Source organism: Eptatretus burgeri, chromosome 3 (assembly GCF_056783735.1).
Source record: "Eptatretus burgeri isolate ZD-2024b chromosome 3, Ebu_testis_v1, whole genome shotgun sequence".
Lineage (NCBI taxonomy): Eukaryota > Metazoa > Chordata > Myxini > Myxiniformes > Myxinidae > Eptatretus > Eptatretus burgeri.
Genome location: NC_140963.1, coordinates 50,110,830 through 50,128,683, shown reverse-complemented (window position 1 = coordinate 50,128,683; position 17,854 = coordinate 50,110,830). Strand labels below are relative to the sequence as shown.

General features: G+C 37.9%; 1 protein-coding gene across 20 annotated transcripts in view; it reads right to left on the bottom strand.

Annotated features, from left to right (window-relative positions):
- The window catches only part of BAZ2B (bromodomain adjacent to zinc finger domain 2B), a 385,196-nt gene that overhangs the window by 76,064 nt on the left and 291,278 nt on the right, over nucleotides 1-17,854 (bottom strand). For all 20 annotated transcript variants that reach the window (XM_085873227.1, XM_085873230.1, XM_085873237.1 and 17 more), the window contains one exon: nucleotides 9,428-9,568. In XM_085873227.1, the coding sequence (XP_085729353.1) occupies nucleotides 9,428-9,568 (141 nt within the window). The remainder of the gene's footprint in view (nucleotides 1-9,427; nucleotides 9,569-17,854) is intronic.

Genomic DNA, 17,854 nt, shown 5'->3' with positions numbered 1-17,854 from the left:
TGTTGGTGTGTAGAAGTACTGTTAAGCCAAGTGTCCTCTTTGCATGCACACGTTAAAGATTCCACCATACCTTTTAATAAGGGCAGGCCTTTAGGTTGGGATTACTATGTGGCCAAATTACAAATTCCCCAGTAAGTTTGGCAAAGGCTTGAGCACCCCTTGTTCCTTGGTTTTTCATTGCCATCCGTGGCTTGAGAGTTTAGCTTCCAACGGAAGATTATTAAAAACTAATTGTAAAGGGGGTAAGTAAATTCAGCAATGGGTTAAATAACAAAAACAATGTCAAGAAATATCAGCATTTAATAATACCAAAGACCGGATGTATGACGTGGGGTACATATTGTAAGCTACACCTGTGGGATTTTATGGAGGGGTACATGTGTAAACATTGCAATCCTTTGAGGTGTGGAGATGTGTTAACAGGAGGTGAAACATTCTGGAAAGGAAATCATATGACAAGCGTTAGGGACAGCCCGGTCAAGCTTTCAAGAGATTACAATTGGACATATATTAATGAGATATCTGCAAGCACAAAGCGATCACCAAGGGTAAGCCTCCCCCAGCTTAGCCTTGGCGATCGCCCATGACTTACCCTTGGCCCGCAATCCAATGATGGAATATTTTGTGCGGACCACCATATGACCTTGACATTCAACATTTACGGAGAGAGTGTAAATTAAGAAAATGTGTCCCCCATCTACAATCTATCCATAAAACTCAACATCATGAAATCGGAGGAAAATTATCGAAGTTATGATCAAACGGGTGTTTTTTGATAATTAGGTCACAATCTGAAAAAAGTACGTCAAGGACACTGATCAAATATCAGGTGCACTATGTCAGTGCAGGTACACTATTATGATGCAAGAACATCTTGGAAGGCCAAGCAGTCTTTGAGATTCTGCATTGACAAAATTGAGTGATGACAAAGAACGCATTATTTTTTCAGACTGCCATTTGACCATGACCTTTAATAACCCAGAGGGATATGATGTAAACTAAGGCTAAATGCGCCTTGCTCTAGGCCAGGGGTCAGGAACGTGTGGCTCGCGAGCCAGGTGTGGCTCTTTTGATGATTGCATCTGGCTCGCAGATAAAATTGGAGTTTGAAACTTTGAAAGCCCAATATTTCTCACGGAAACTTTACCTACAGTTTGAATGGTGTCGTGCTTCATTCACGTGCAGGGCTGAACTTGGCAGAAGGAGAGAAGAAAAAACGCCTCCGAGTTGGCTGAAGCAGTTTTTGTTTCGTCCAGTCATGCGGCCGACGCGAGTAGTGATTTCGGTTCCTCCAATGACGTGCTGCTGCCGAGACGCGTAGCGGAATTCATCTCAACCAATCACGCGCCACCGCTGAGGCGACAGCATCCCAGAGTCGGCCGGCCGCGCCGCACCTCTCGAGTACATAAGCCTGTGTGCAGGCCAGCCAGACTCACTATTTGCCAAGCCTCAGTTGGGTCAACATCTCCCAATCTCTCATTTTCTCAAAGCTAACCCTTCGATGAAGAAGATGGCGAAAATAAAAAAGATGAGGAGTATCGTACATTTCAAGACGAATGGGCCGAATAATTCACCTTTGTGGAGAGAGCAGATTCTGTGGTGTGTCTAATTTGCAATGACAAAATTGCATCGATGAAACGGTCGAATATAAAGCGGAACTTCGACATGCGCCATGCTACCTTTGCATCAAAATCCCCTGCGGGAGACAGCAGAAAGAAAGCGTGCCAAGAGCTACTGAGCAGGGTGCAAGCCAGCCAGCAGCAACTCCGCGTATGGACCCGGCAAGGTGACTATAATTCCGCCAGCTTTGCTGGATCTTTAGCAATAGTGAGGAACGGAAAACCATTCAGAGATGGCGAGGATGCTAAAACGTTCATGCTGGATGTAGCCAATGAACTTTTTGATGATCTTCCGAACAAAGACAAGATAATCAAACGGATACAAGACATGCCTCTGTCGGCAAGAGCTGTTCATGATCGTACCATCATGATGGCAAACCAAGTGGAGGAAACGCAAGTGAAGGACATAAATACAGCGCCGTTCTTTTCCCTGGCTTTGGATGAGTCAACAGACGTAAGCCATTTGTCGCAGTTCAGTGTGATTGCAAGATATGCTGCTGGTGATACACTGCGCGAAGAAAGTCTTGCTGTTCTGCCAATAAAAGGGTCCACAAGAGGTGAGTATTTATTCAAGTCTTTCATGGAGTTCGCTCAAGAAAAAAATCTACGAATGGATAAACTTATCTCAGTGTGTACTGATGGTGCTCCGTGTATGGTGGGGAAAAACAAAGGATTTGTGGCGCTTCTCCGTGAACATGAAAATAGACTCATCTTAAGTTTCCATTGCATTCTACACCAGGAGGCACTTTGTGCTCAGATGTGTGATGGGCAGCTTGGCGAAGTGATGTCGCTGGTCATTCATGTGATCAACTTTATTGTTGCCCGAGCCTTAAATGCTCGCCAGTTTAAAACACTGCTGGATGAAGTTGGAAATAACTATCACGGTCTGCTTTTGCACAGCAATGTGCGTTGGTTGTCAAGAGGGAAGGTGCTTTGCCGTTTTGCGGCTTGCCTAAACGAAATCCGGACTTTCCTTGAAATGAAAGGGATTGAGCATCCTGAGCTAGCCGAAACTGAGTGGCTCCTCAAGTTTTACTATCTCGTGGATATGACTGAACATCTGAACGAGCTCAACGTGAAAATGCGAGGCATTGGAAATACAGTGTTATCCCTTCAACAAGCCGTGTTTGCTTTTGAAAACAAGCTGGAGCTCTTTATCATGGATCTTGAAACAGGTCGTTTACTACATTTTGAAAAACTGAGACAATTTAAAGATGCATGCACAGCAAGTGAGCCCACTCAAAACTTTGATCTCCACCAGTTAGCTGGCTTCACATCCAGTCTCCGACAGTCATTCAAAGCACGCTTTGGAGAATTTTGTGAGCACACTCGTCTTTTTTAAGTTCATCACCCATCCAAACGAGTGTTCACTGAACACAGCCGACCTGAGTTACATTCCTGGTGTCTCCGTCAGAGATTTTGAAGCAGAAGTGGCTGACCTGAAGGCCTCAGACATGTGGGTGAATAGGTTCAAGTCACTGAATGAAGATTTGGAAAGAATCGCACAACAGAAAGCGGAGTTGGCGAGCAAGCACATGTGGACAGAAATGAAAAAAACTTCAACCCGAAGACCAGCTGATTATCAAAACTTGGAACGCGCTTCCTGTCACATAGCACACACTGCAGCGTGTGAGTATTGCTGTATTGACCTTGTTTGGATCTACGTATGTCTGTGAGCAGTCATTCTCACATCTTAAAAACATCAAGTCCAACCTACTATTACGTCTAACGGATGAAAGCCTCAACGCTTGCATGAAGCTTAACCTCACCAAGTACCAACCAGACAACAAAGCCATCAGCAAATCGATGCAGCACCAGAAGTCCCATTAATGGTGAGTATTATAACAACATTATTTAAAAGAATAAATTCAGAGGCTTATTATACTCACATTTAGTTGAATTCAGTCTTAAAATATATTATATGGCTCTCACTGAAATAGATTTCCAAATATTTTGCTTTCATGGCTCTCTGGGTCAAAAACGTTCCCGACCCCTGCTCTAGGCTATCAAGAGAGGGCAATTTATTTCAGATTGGATAAACCTCATTTGAGTTGTGGTGAAAAATGTTAAAATATCCAATAATTGGGTCGTGACCTTAAAAATTATGTCAAGGTCAAATAAAATCATGTCAACCCCACATACTTTTTATTCCCATTATTGATGCAAAGTCTCATTCCGAAAGTCCCAGCCCACTACGAGATACAGCTCGGAAATTGATACAGCATGGAAATTGATACAGCACGAATGTTGATACAGCACGGAAACTGACACAGTACGGAAATTGGGAGTGCAGGAAGAGTTTATTTTTTTTTTCTAAATTCTGGTTTAGTACTCCTTGGGAGGTCGACGAAACTCTATGGTACCATTGAAATTTGTTTTTAACTGTAGAAATAAACAAATTGGAGAAACAAACCTTACAACAGCAATAAGCCTTCCCCTCTCCTATATGGGGAGGCCTAATTATGTATGCAAAAATATCAGAATCTTTAATCTCACCACCAAACTCATCCCCTCTCCCTTCTCCACCCCTCCCCTCCCCAAACTTCACCAAAAATCCCCGTGCATCTCTATTCCCTCCCCTAACCTGAATCTTCGTTCTTTGCAACATTTATTTTCTCTCCACTCATCACAATACTCCCCTATCATCCTCTCTCTCACCTGTCCACTCCCCTTATCTTCTATTCTCAATATAACTCCATCCCCAGATCAGTGTGTGCATTATAAATGGATGACACCTAAGTGAACAGAGGGCAGAGTGAGGGGAAGGATTACAGAAGATTCTACAAAGTGCTGCACTCTGCATTAATAAATACAAATCTTTATGCTGAGATTAACATTGTGGGTTACATGAAGGTAAGTATAATTAAAGCACAAACTAATTAATGAGAGCCTAAATTTACTAAGCTTGCATCAAAGAACATTAACTCAATAGATTGTGGACAAAAGCAAAATACATGATGGGTGAATCTTCTTGTGTAGAGGTTTCCGTGCACAGATACTTCCAAACAGTTAGTCACATAAATTGAAGATTTGAACCCACATGATATCTCCGACGAAAGAAAGGGCAGTACTCAAACCTCCCCACAGGTTCTGAACAACCATGAAGAAACATCACATAAACATTGATTACACTGGGTGATTTGCCATTGTCTTCCCAGTGGTTGTCAGAGCAGGAATTTGGAATTTTGCCAAGGTGTCTGGGATAGTTGGCCTACTCTTCGTGAAAGATGCAGGATTCCCAGTTTAATGTCCATTTGAGGGACAGCACACAAAAAAAAGTCTCACCCTGCTTGCGAAATACCAGGATGAGGGTGGCAGTTTATAGCTCGGCCGAGATTCTAACCCAGGCGAGAAAGCTGAGAGGTGAGTGTATGACTGTGCATACCTCTAGGCTCTCCAGCTATGTGTATATATATATATATATATATATATATATATATATATATATATATATATATATATATATATATATATATATGTATATATATATATATATATATATATATGTATATGTATATATATATATATATATATATATATATATATATATATATGTATGTATATGTATGTATATATATATATATATATATATATATATATATATATATATATATATATATATATATATATATATATATATATTACAGTGCCTATAGAAAGTCTACACCCATTTTCAAAATTTTCACCTTTTGTTGCCATGTAGCCGAGAATGAAATTGCTTTAAATCAGACTTTTTCCACCTTTATTTACACATCGTAACCCACGACTTCCAAGTGAAAAACAAATTCCACAAATTTCTGAAAATTAATTATAAATACAAAACTAGAATATCCTGGTTGGATAAATGTCAACCCCTCCTTATAATAGCATTTGTAAATTAGCTCAGGTGTAACCAATCACCTTCGAAATCACATACCAAGATATTTGGCCTCCACCAATATTAAATTGCAGTGATTCAAATTATTTCAGAAATAAAATCAGCTGTTCCTGTAGGTTTACTTTGCTGGGTAGTGCATTTCACAGCAATGACTCACCATGAGCACCAAGGAGCTTTCAAAATCCCTCTGGGATAAAGTTGTGAAAAGGCACAGATCAGGATGGGTATAAAAATATTTCAAAGTCCTTGAATATCCCTTGGAGCACAGTCAAGCCAATCATTAAGAAGTGGCAGGTGTATCGTACCACCAAGACCCTGCCTTGATCAGGCCTGCCTTCCAAACTGGATGACCAAGCAAGGAGATTGATTAGAGAGGCCACAAAGAGGCCGCCAATGGCAATTTTGAAAGAACTACATGCCTTTACGGCAAAGACTGGTAACTGTGTACATGTGACAACAATACCCTAAGCACTCCACAAGTCTGGCCTGTATGGTAGGGTGGCAAGAAGGAAGCTATTAATCAAAAAATCCCACATTAATTCCCATTTGAAGCAAGCAGAAAACCAATCTGGAGATTCTGAAGCCATGTGACAAAAAGTTTTGTGGTCTGACGAAACCAAAATGGAACTTTTTGGCCGAAATGCAAAACGTTAGTTGGCACAAACCCAATACAGCACATTACCCAAAGAACACCATCCCTCCTGTGAAGCATGGTGGTGGCAGCACCATGCTATGGGGATGTTTCTCACCAGCAGGGACTGGAGCACTTGTCAGGATAGAAGGGAAAATGGATGGAGCAAAATACAGAAAAACCTGAGGCGAGAACCAGCTGCCCCCTGCAGGAAAGCTGAAATTTGGACGGAAGTTCACCTTTCAGCATGACAACGACCCGAGTGACACAGCCAAAGTTACACTGGAGTGGCTAAGGAACAAAAAGACAAGCAGTCATAGACTGGTACTTACGAAATCGTCAACTTGACCTCTGACGTTGTCTAATAAAAGCTGTCTCAAGAGAAGGTAGCGACGCAAACCAGAAGTTTCTACGATTATTCTGTACAAAACCATGAAAAATCGAATGTTTGACCTCACTGTGACCTTGACCTTTGACCGATTTTGATCAAAATCTAATCAGCGCTAGCCATCACCCTCCTGAATCACGTGGTGTAATTTGACATTGGGAGCTTCTTCCGTTATTGAGTTATAACTTTTTTTGGGATGTTTGACTTCACAGTGACCTTGACCTTTGACCGATTTTGACCAAAATCTAATCAGCGCTATCCATCACCCTCCTGAATCACGTGGTGTAATTTGACATTGGTAGCTTCTTCTGTTCTCGAGTTACCATGTCTACAAACAAACACACAAACACACAAATACACACACAAACAAACACACAAACAGAGGATGGAAGTCATCAATATACTTACGATATCTTTAGATTTCGTAAGTAACAAATGTCCTTGAGTGGCCCAGTCAGAGCCCGGACCTAAATACAATCGAAAATCTGTGGCATGACTTGAAGATTGCTGTCCATCAACACTCCTCACACAACTTGAATGAGCTTGAACATTTTTGTACAGAAGAATCAGCAAATATTACCCAATCAAGGTGTGCAAAGTTGGTAGAGACCTTTCGCAACAGACTCACAGCTGTAATTGCTGTCAAAGGTGCTTCCACCAAGTGTTAACTCAGGAGGGGTGGACATTTAACCAACCAAGATATTCTAGTTTTGTATTTTTAATTAATTTTCTGAAATTTGTAGAATTTGTTTTTCACTTGGAAGTTGTGGGTTACGATGTGTAAATAAAGGTGGAAAAAGTCTGATTTCATGCAATTAAATTCCAGACTAGAAGGCTGCAAAAGGTGAAAAATTTGAAAGGGGGTGTAAACTCTCGATAGGCACTGTATATGATATATATATATATATATATATATATATATATATATATATATATATATATATATATATAAACATATAAATATAAATATAAATAAATATAAGTATAAATTAATAAATATATATATATATATATATATAAATATATATTTATAGATATAAATATAATTATAACTAAAGAAATAAATATAAATATATAAATATGTATATATATAAATATGTATATATATATATATATATATATATATATATATATATATATATATATATATATCTTCTTCTTTCGGCTGCTCCCGTAAGGGGTCGCCACAGCGGATCAACCGTATGATCCGCCTAGTGATTTGGCACATGTTTTACGCCGGATGCCCTTCCTGATGCAACCCTGGTCGCTTCTTACGACACAGGGATATGGTACACCTATTTTAACCGGGGTATACACCGGCCCAGTACACTGGTACTCACTTCGCCGACCTCGGAAGGATGACAGGCTGAGTCAACCCCCTGGTGTATTAATTCAGTGGCCCAACGGGGCTTGAACTCAGGACCTTTTGGATCCCAAGCCACTGCCCTAACCACTGCGCCAACACCAGGCTGTGTATGTGTATATATATATATATATATATATATATATATATATATATATATATATATATATATATATATATATATATATATATATATATATATATATATATATATATATATATATATATATATATATATATATATATATATATATATATATATATATATATATATATGTATATATATATATATGTATATATATATATATGTATATATATATATATATATATATATATATATATATATATATATATATATATATATATATATATATATATATATATATATATATATATATATATATATATATATATATATATATATATACTAGCATAACCCATGCTCTGCGCGACATGTTGGGGTGGGTGTGTTTGAGAAAGGAACTGATGCAGAGTATCAGTAGTAATTTTACTTTAATGCAGTAAGTGGAATACGATTTCACTGTTTCAGAACCATTTTATTTACTTTTTTTTGTACCATGCACCTCATGTGGTCTTTGAGATAATGTAAGCCGAATATCACGTTACTCGAGCGCAGAACAAAGTAGAAGATAGCGCGACACGAAACCACAAACTCGGAAATAATATATAAGATATGTACATATATATATATATATATATATATATATATATATATATATATATATATATATATATATATATATATATATATCTTCTTCTTCTTTCGGCTGCTCCCGTTCGGGGTCGCCACAGCGGATCATCCATATGATCCGCATAGTGATTTGGCACATGTTTTACGCCGGATGCCCTTCCTGACGCAACCCTGGTCGCCTCTTACGACACAGGGATATGGTACACCTATTTTAACCGGGGTATACACCGGCCCAGTACACTGGTACTCACTTCGCCGACCTCAGAAGGATGACAGGCTGAGTCAACCTCCTGGTGTGTATTATTTCAAGCGGCCAACGGGGCTTGACTCAGGACCTTTTGGATCCCAAGCCACTACCCTAACCACTACGCCAACACCAGGCTATGTTTTTTTATTTTTATGTTTTTTTATACACATACATACATACATACATACATACATACATACATACATAAATATTGTTCTGCCCGAAGGCAGGGTCTGTGCAACTGAAGCAGTGTGGTTGTAAACATTTCCCATGGTGGTTTTCCTGGAAAGGAATTTGTAATTTAGTCAGGGTACTGGCAATAACTCACACACTGCTTGTGAAATACACTTTAACATCCAACCACTGACGCTCACAGATGAGTCCACAGCTTTTTCAAGATGTAAACAATATATAATTGGTAAGAAACATTTAACTGCTTTTGCTTTAATATGGCATGTCTTGGACTATTGTGAGTTTCTCGTTCGTTTACCATTTTGAACGCCCCTTGTTCATTACCTAGGTGATTACAGAACTCAGCAAAGTATAAAGTTAATGACTACTGTAAGGGAAGTAATGCACACAGTATGTACCTTTTGCTCTGTGAGGCACAGATCTTCATTTGGCTTTTTCATCTCAAGGGCTATCTGCAGCTCAAGGCGGCGCATCTCCTGCTTACGTTCCTTGTTCAACTGTTTTTCTACCACTCTCTCTTGCTTTAGTCGCTCTTTCTCCTGGAAGCAGCACATACAGACAAATGGTCATGCTCTGTCTTTTCGTTGGGAAACGGGGTTGGAGAGAGAGGAGGTAAATAATAAAGGGAAAGCAATGGGGAGAGGTGAGCAGGTAACAGTAGTTTAAGTGCAGAGAACGTACATCTCAGAGAATGGTGACTATTTTTGTCTCACCACCATTAGTAGATGATAAATGGGGTTTCTGGGACGCCCATTCAAATGAATGGGGGGAAAGGGAAAAACTTTCTGACCCAAGCCCCAAAATCCCAAAATAGGAGACTGATTTTCTCCCCACCTATCCCCTTCCCTCCCATACAAACAAATGTAAAATTGAGACTCATTTTACCCCACCTATCCCCTTCCCTCCCATACAAGCAAATGTAAAATTGAGACTATGAAAGATTAAGACTCACTGATTAAAGCACTTCTTCTCCTCAAAATAATCACAGTCCTTTTATGTTTTCATTCCACTCAAAGAGCAAACCAACGAATATTTGTCCATGTTCTACTTTGGGGAATAACTTAATTTTCATATAACATTCATTTCCATCGAGTATATTCACAAAGAATAACTTGGAACTTGGTTCTTGGTTTAAGTGTCTTTGTTGTGCAGAAATGCTCAAAATCATTTGAAGCAAGCTGTTTTAAAATGAGTCAGTCTGGAGTCAGCCAAGTTCCCTTGCCCGAAGCAAAAATGCGACTCATTTCCTTTGCGAGACACATCCTGAAAAAACCCATTGTTTTCACATTTCACTAACGTCATCAACTTGCCTATTTAAACCAACTTGCCGAGTGTGTTTTATTTCGAATATGGAGCGTTCAGATTATTACTACAACCTTGCAGATCAATCGTTTTCACAAGATGAAAGGTGAGATCCTTGATTTATATATATTCATTATTTGTTGTTTGATACAGAATTAAATCACAATACAACCAATAATTATTGTATGTCTTTTTCTAACAGGTTGTCCCCAGTAAGAATATCGTTGATAACTGATTTGGAAACTGAGGCCTTTGTATATCACGAAGAGTGGCAAAAAATGAATGACTTCCTTAAAGACATTCAATCATTCAAAAGAGAATTGAATAACATTTTTGTTGGCTGGAAAGAACTCCTCTCACGTCCTCTGACCTTGAATGAGTCGAATTAAAGGTGAGAAATTATCCCTCTGTGTGTGTGTGTGTGTGTGTGTGTGTGTGTGCGTGTGTGCGTGTGTGTGTGTGTGTGTGTCTCTGTGTCTGTGTGTGTCTATCTGTGTGTGCATGTGTGTGTGTCTATGTGTGTGTGTATATGTGTGTGTATGTGTGTGTATGTGTGTGTGCATGTGTGTGTATGTGTGTCTGTGTGTATGTGTATGTGTGTGTATGTGTGTATGTGTGTGTATGTGTGTGTATGTGTGTGTATTTGTGTGTGTGTGTGTGTGTGTGTGTGTGTGTGTGTGTGTGTGTGTGTGTGTGTGTGTGTGTGTGTGTGCGTGTGTGCGTGTGTGTGTGTGTGTGTGTCTCTGTGTCTGTGTGTCTCTATCTCTGCCTTTGTCTGTCTTTGTCTCTCTGTCTCTCTCTCCCTCTGTCTCTATGTCTCTGTCTATATCTCTCTTGAGTGTTGACTCATTATTATTTTATTTCATTTTTTTCAGTTTAAACACCTGTCTGGATGAACCAAACATGACACTCAATCTTCTGGAAGTAAATGTTATATTTATTATTTTATTAATATCATAATATAATCATCTTTATATACCCTAATTGTTCTTTCCTCTTTGTTTTGAACAGAATATGTTGACCGAGTTTCAAAATCACAAACCATCAGACTGCTGCGAAAGAAGATTTTGTTCAATGTTTGTAATCTTGTTTAATTACATATGCTTTCCTTATAATTATCTGATTTTGAATTACAAGAAAAGAATAAAGGAGATGTAAAGAGGAGGGGGGTGGAGGTTGGGGGAGGGTTCGGGTTGGGGGGTAGGTGCGCTCCCCCAACGACCCACCACCCGCCTCATCCCTCTCCCCTCCCCGTGTGTGTGGGGGGAAGGGTGGGGGTGGCATGAGGGGGTGGGGGTGCACAGGGGGTGGGGCTTGTGTGGGTGGGTGGGGCTTGTGTGGGTGGAGCTTGTGTGGGTGGGGCTTGTGTGGGTGGGGCTTGTGTGGGTGGGGCTTGTGTGGATGGAGTTTGTGTGAGTGGGGTTTGCATGGGTGGGGCTTGTATGGGTGGGTGGGGCTTGTGTGGGTGGGGCCTGTGTGGGTGGAGCAATTTTTTTAATTAAATAAACATGTTGTGTGTGGGAACTAATAAACTAATCACTAATTATGTGGATATGATGGATGTGGATGTGGCTAATGTGGGTGGGGTTTGTGTGGATGTGGCTTGCGTGGGTGAGGCTTGTGTGGATGTGGCTTTTGTAGGTGGGGCTTGTGTGAGTGGGGCTTGTGTGGGTGGGGGCTTGTGTGGGCGGAGTCAAAAAGGGGTGGAGTCAAAAAAGAAATTTTCAATTTTTCTTTGTCTTTTGTAATTCCTGTGAATATAATGAACCTAAAATCTCTTCCCCCTTTAAATCACATAATTTGTAAGTCCAAGGGGTTTTTTTTCAATTTATCCTTGTCTTTTGTAATTCTTATGAATAAAGTTAACCTAAAATCTCTTCCCCCTTTAAATAACATAATTTGTAAGTCCAAGGAACTGAACCGACATCAACAATTTTATAAAGTTCATTTGTCCATCGTTTGGTATAACCTTTTTCAAAATGAGATTTCCACCTGTATATTCTTACTGTATCACCAACTTTAAACTTAGGCTTTCTGACATTAATCTCTTTTTCATATTTTAATTTTGTAAATGTTTCTGATGGCTTAGTTTTCGTTGAGGTATGAATCGTGTCATTGTACTTATCTACAATGTCCTGAATTAAAGATAACCATTGTTGAAAACTGAGTTGAGTGAATTTTTTATATAGTCTCTCTTTTAAAGTGCGATTAAAACGCTCAATAACAACTGCTTTTCCTTCATTAAAGGTACTGTATAATGTAATGTTGTTATTTTTTTAAAAATTCATAAATGTTTTGTTGTAGAACACTGTACCCTCATCAGTCCACAATTTTTGGGGTTTTCTCTTGCTTTTATTGAATATCTGTTGGAAAGCTAACATAAGAGTATTACCTGTTTTGTTTTTCAAAGAGACAACCCACGCATATCTACTCCTCAAATCAATAATGGTTAAAGCATACTTGAACCCCTTATCATTATTGAGTTCAATTAAATCAGCAGACTAGATATAATAAACTTCCTTGGAATTAACCTTCCTTCTATGAAACTTTGTGATTATTGGTTTATTTAATTAATCAGCTAATTGCTCTTCAATCTTAATGATATCATTAGAGCCCATAAGTTTTTTGAATTCCCAAGTCCAAGTTTCAATTTAGCACTGATCATCTTCTTCACGATGAACCTTTCAACTTTTTCTCTCAAGGTTGGATTTTGTATCAGAGACAAATTATACAACATTTCTCTCTCGGCTTCATGTTTTTCTTCCAATGTTGTGCTATTTCCATAATCAATATCGTGCCTCATGCACACTTCATCAACCCTATTGATAGGTTTGCTCCACGGTTTAGGATTGTCAGCCTCATCTATTCTTTTATTCAAGTTTGTTCCTGGACCACAGAAAGAATACCCTGGTAGATGTAATGCCCCTGGTATTCCAGTTGTTGTAAATTTACTTCCTGATAAAAACTTTTGTATATCTCCCCCTCGTTTGTGTTTGGTGATGAATGCATTTTTTTTTGAGCCACACACCGAAGATGTACCTTTTTGTATAACCCTATTATTTTTACTTTTAACATACGAGATATTTTTACTCTTGGTTTTGTTTCTACATTTTAGACAATAACTCATTTATTTATGTGAAAAATTCCGACAGAGTGCGAAAACCTTTTTAGTTCCCAACATGCACATTTGAATCTTAATTTTTAAAACAAAAAGAATCCTTTATGTCTGTCTTTACTCTCTGTCTTTGTCTTTGTCTTTACTCCCTGTCTTGTCTTTACTCTTTTTACTCATTTTTTTTACTCATTTAAAAGAAATGTCTTTACTCTCTCTTCCATTTATTTAAGAAAAAAAAAGTAAAACTTTAATCAAAGTCAATGACACCAACATCATCAATAATATAATCTTTTCCTTCTTTCTCTCCTTTATCTCCACTTTCTTGTTTAAATCTTCTCCCTGAAACCGATGCTAATAGTCTTGATGCAAATATTTCTAATAGACTTGCCAATTCTTTGTTTTCCTCCTCGGTGCGTTGAAATCGATTTATTTTCTGTAATACCTTTGATCTTTTTATAATCTCACTGGTTTTCATATTTTTATATTTATTTATTGTCTCTCTTCCCCCCCCCCCCCTCTCCCTCTCCTCCTTCTCTCTCTTCTCCCTCTTCTCCCTCTCCTCCTTCTCTCTTCTCAGTTTCTTCAACTCCTTCCTCATCCCTTACTATCCTTGAACCACTTTCACCCCATAGAATATCATACATATATTCATCTGGATTACTTGATATTCCTGCATCCAAGATAAAAAAAATTTTACAACAAGAAACCAATAAACTTTCTTCTGAATTTCTAAAAGAGCCTTGCGTTTTCTTAACTTTATTATTTTTTCATTATTTAACATTTTAATTAAATCCAAAGTTGTTGGTTTATTAACATCAGTATAAAGCCAATCTTTTATTGAAAATACCTCATTCTTATGTTTCAGAACATATTTATTAAAATACCAAATACCATTTTCTTGAAGATATGCTTGGACACAGAAATGATAATTTTCTTGAAGCCTTCTTGCTGTCATTTATGTATTAGAAATATATGACAGATTAATATAATGACAGGAAATACCTCCCCATCTTCCCATAGTTAAATCAGTTTGTATTCCCTTACTTATTATAAATAATCCTGTTCTTTGTGTTTTCATCTATCTATAATTCCAGCAGTGTGTGTGTGTGTGTGTGTGTGTGTGTGTGTGTGTGTGTGTGTGTGTGTGACCGCTGTTTCTCAACAACCACTGGTCCGATCTAATTTAAACTTGCCAGGTATATTGCTGGGGACCTGCATATGTGCCTTTTCAAGGTTTCATATTAATCGGAAAAGTGGTTCCCAAGTTATGGCCATTTATTTACCAAACCAGTGACAGGACACGTTGCTGCGTAGGCATGGCCGTTGGGGAAGAGATCCTCAGTTACCAATGACAGGACACGTTGCTTGGCGTTTTGCACCCACAGTATCTATCTTCTATCTATAATTCTAGCAATCTCTGTTTGTTTGCCTTTTCAAGGTTTGAAATTAATCGGACAAGTGGTTCCCAAGTTATGGCCAAGTTAGAGCGCGTTCCCCATTACAGGTTACAAAGTACGGACTTCCGGATAGTGATGACTTACTGTATTCTAATAATTTCTCGATTTCTTATGCGCATTTATAGATAAACACAATGCACGTATGACCATACGTATTTTTTTTTTTGCACGTATGACCATCCACATACGGCCACGCACGTACGGGCACACGAGAGCGAAGGAATGGCCTGTGTGGTTGTTGTTTCTGGCTCGTGGTTTGAAAGTGTTTTTTTTTTGTACGTATGGCCACGCACGTACGGCCATGCACATACGGGCAGGCACTAGTTATATAAACTATGGCAAAACTATTATTGATTTTAACCTTATTAAATGATTTTTTGTTGTTTGCTGATCGTGCTTCCAGAAAACTCATTCTCGGCACCAAGTGGATAATATTCTTCCTTACGAGACTGATTTAATTGTTCCAGGTCTTCCAGGTTAATTTTAAATGATTTTATACACTAAATCATTCATATCATATCCCCATTGTTCTATTTTCATGCAAACGATATGCCCTTCTTTATAAAAAAATTATTTCAATTGGAACTGAATTCTGTATGACCCGGAGATAAAATCAACACTTCTGTATCTTTGGAATACACAGCCGTTTTATTTAAGGATATATATTGTGATAAATCACTTAATCTCCCCAAGTCATTCACGTCAGTTGGGCTTGGATGATTTATTAATTTATAAACATTTTTCATATTAATATTTTTTGCTCTACTATATTGCTGTTGTCCAGCCTGTGCCTCTGTATAATAATTTGATAAATCCATATCCAGTTATTGGGATACACCAAAGATACAACCATCTTTACCAACATAAGTCATATATATTGGATTAAAAATAGTCATTAAAAAATTTATTTTTGTTGAGTTGAAATAACACATTTGGACATAATTGACCACAACACTTGGAATTTAATTCTTGGACTTGAAATGTTTGATAAACACGATTCTGTAAGAATTTTATTACTTCAACAGGACGGTGGTAGAAGACCATAACTATCAAAATAATATTTGTCTTGACCATTAAAATGAGAACCCAATGGAGATATGGAGAGAACCCAATGAAAAATACAAACCCAATGAGAACCGTTCTCATTATTATCTTCTAAGTTCATAATGATATTCGTCGAATGTTTAGACATGTTTGTTAATTCATCCCTCATACAAATAACCACATTATGAATTTTCAATTTCTTACAATATTTGATAAGTTCTAAATTTTATGTTGTATTCTTTCCAAATTCTTTAAACCACTCATCGATGCTCATTTATTTATTACAAAGATATAATCCATTACCCCTTTTAGTTAATTTTACACTTGCTTGTGCGATAGAAGAAAGCATATCTCCAACTCACAATCTCACTTTATCAGGCAGACTTTCAAGTTTTTCAGCAAAATCTACAATTACACCACTTCCACTAATTTGTTTCTCTAACTCTTTGTTATGTCTTTCCAACTCCTTTTGAGCCCGGAGTTGAGCCTTCCTTTCATTGGCAATTTTCACCGCTGCTGAAATACCACCCGTCAATGCTCCAGCCGCACTGAAACCAGCAAATAAAGGAATTAAAAATGGGAGAAATCCTCCACTCGTCTCTCTTATTGAATATTTCTTCAACATTGGTTTTGACATTTTAATTTTAAGTGAGCCAGTATCGTTCAAGATTTTCACCTGTTCTCTTGTGAGCAAAACATCAATTCTTACTGCTCCTTTTCTCTGAATTGTATTAACGTTAATCATACAAGGCTTTGATTTTGAATACAAGATGATAGTTTATGAAGATTGATTTGATTAACATATACCCGAGTTGGCACTGTACTACTCATTTATTTATCAAAAAAATTATGTGAGACGAGTCATAACACCATTATCTGTATTAATCTGTTATTCTGTTTCTTACAAAAGCAAACAATATGTATCAACTTCTTCACTCTCTCCTCTTTCAGTGTATAGGGAAGTATCCACTCGATTAGACTTTATAGTTTCCTTTTGAGCACTCAGGTCAATCGCATAGATTGTACACAGACTTTTAAATGCCGTCATATCCAAAATGGGTTCTTTATTTCCATTGCTTTCACACACCTTTTGGTAAGACTTGTATGCTTCAGCATAATCATTTTTTCCAAATTAACTTCCAATCTATCTCGTGGATAAAATGTTCCATCTTGAGAAACGCAAAGTTGTTTCACCTTAGCCTTATCCCTCAACGCATTATTCTTATCAGTAGCAGTGTCACCATCTGGTTTTAAAAAAAAACGAGCCACAGATATCGTGGCTTTCCATCCAGAACACCCAAGTTCCATGTGTAAGTGGTTTGGTTCAGTTTAACGTGTTGGCATCTTCTTTTAAGGTACGATACATTGAATGGTTTCTTTGAGTTAAGTCTTCTATTCAACATCTCTTCTGTTTTAAGATTACGAGTATATTCACTAATATACCAACTAATTTCCTGAATTATAAATTTATTCTGAGCAACAAAAGCATTAGCCACACCAAAAAGCAATCTATTTTCATTATCATTCCTTTGCAGTTGAAATCTAATTTTAAGACCATACAGAACTTTATCATGATCACAAAATCCAAATATACCTTGAAGAGGAACTGCCATAGTAAAACTATTACCTGTTTTTGTATCATCATTATACATTCCTTTTCTTTGACTATATCCAGGGACTGTGTTTGTTCCCATTGCCATATCAGGAATAAAACCTTCGACAGCTCCCTTTCCCATTCTATCACTAAATGAATATAGTGTAAATTTCATCATTTCAGATGTAGCAGAGACATAATCAACCGCTTCAACTTCTTGTGTTCCAATATACAAACGAACACTATTACACATTTTCCAGAAGAAATCATTTACGAGTGCAGCATTTGTGGTATTCACAGCCTTCGTGAATGT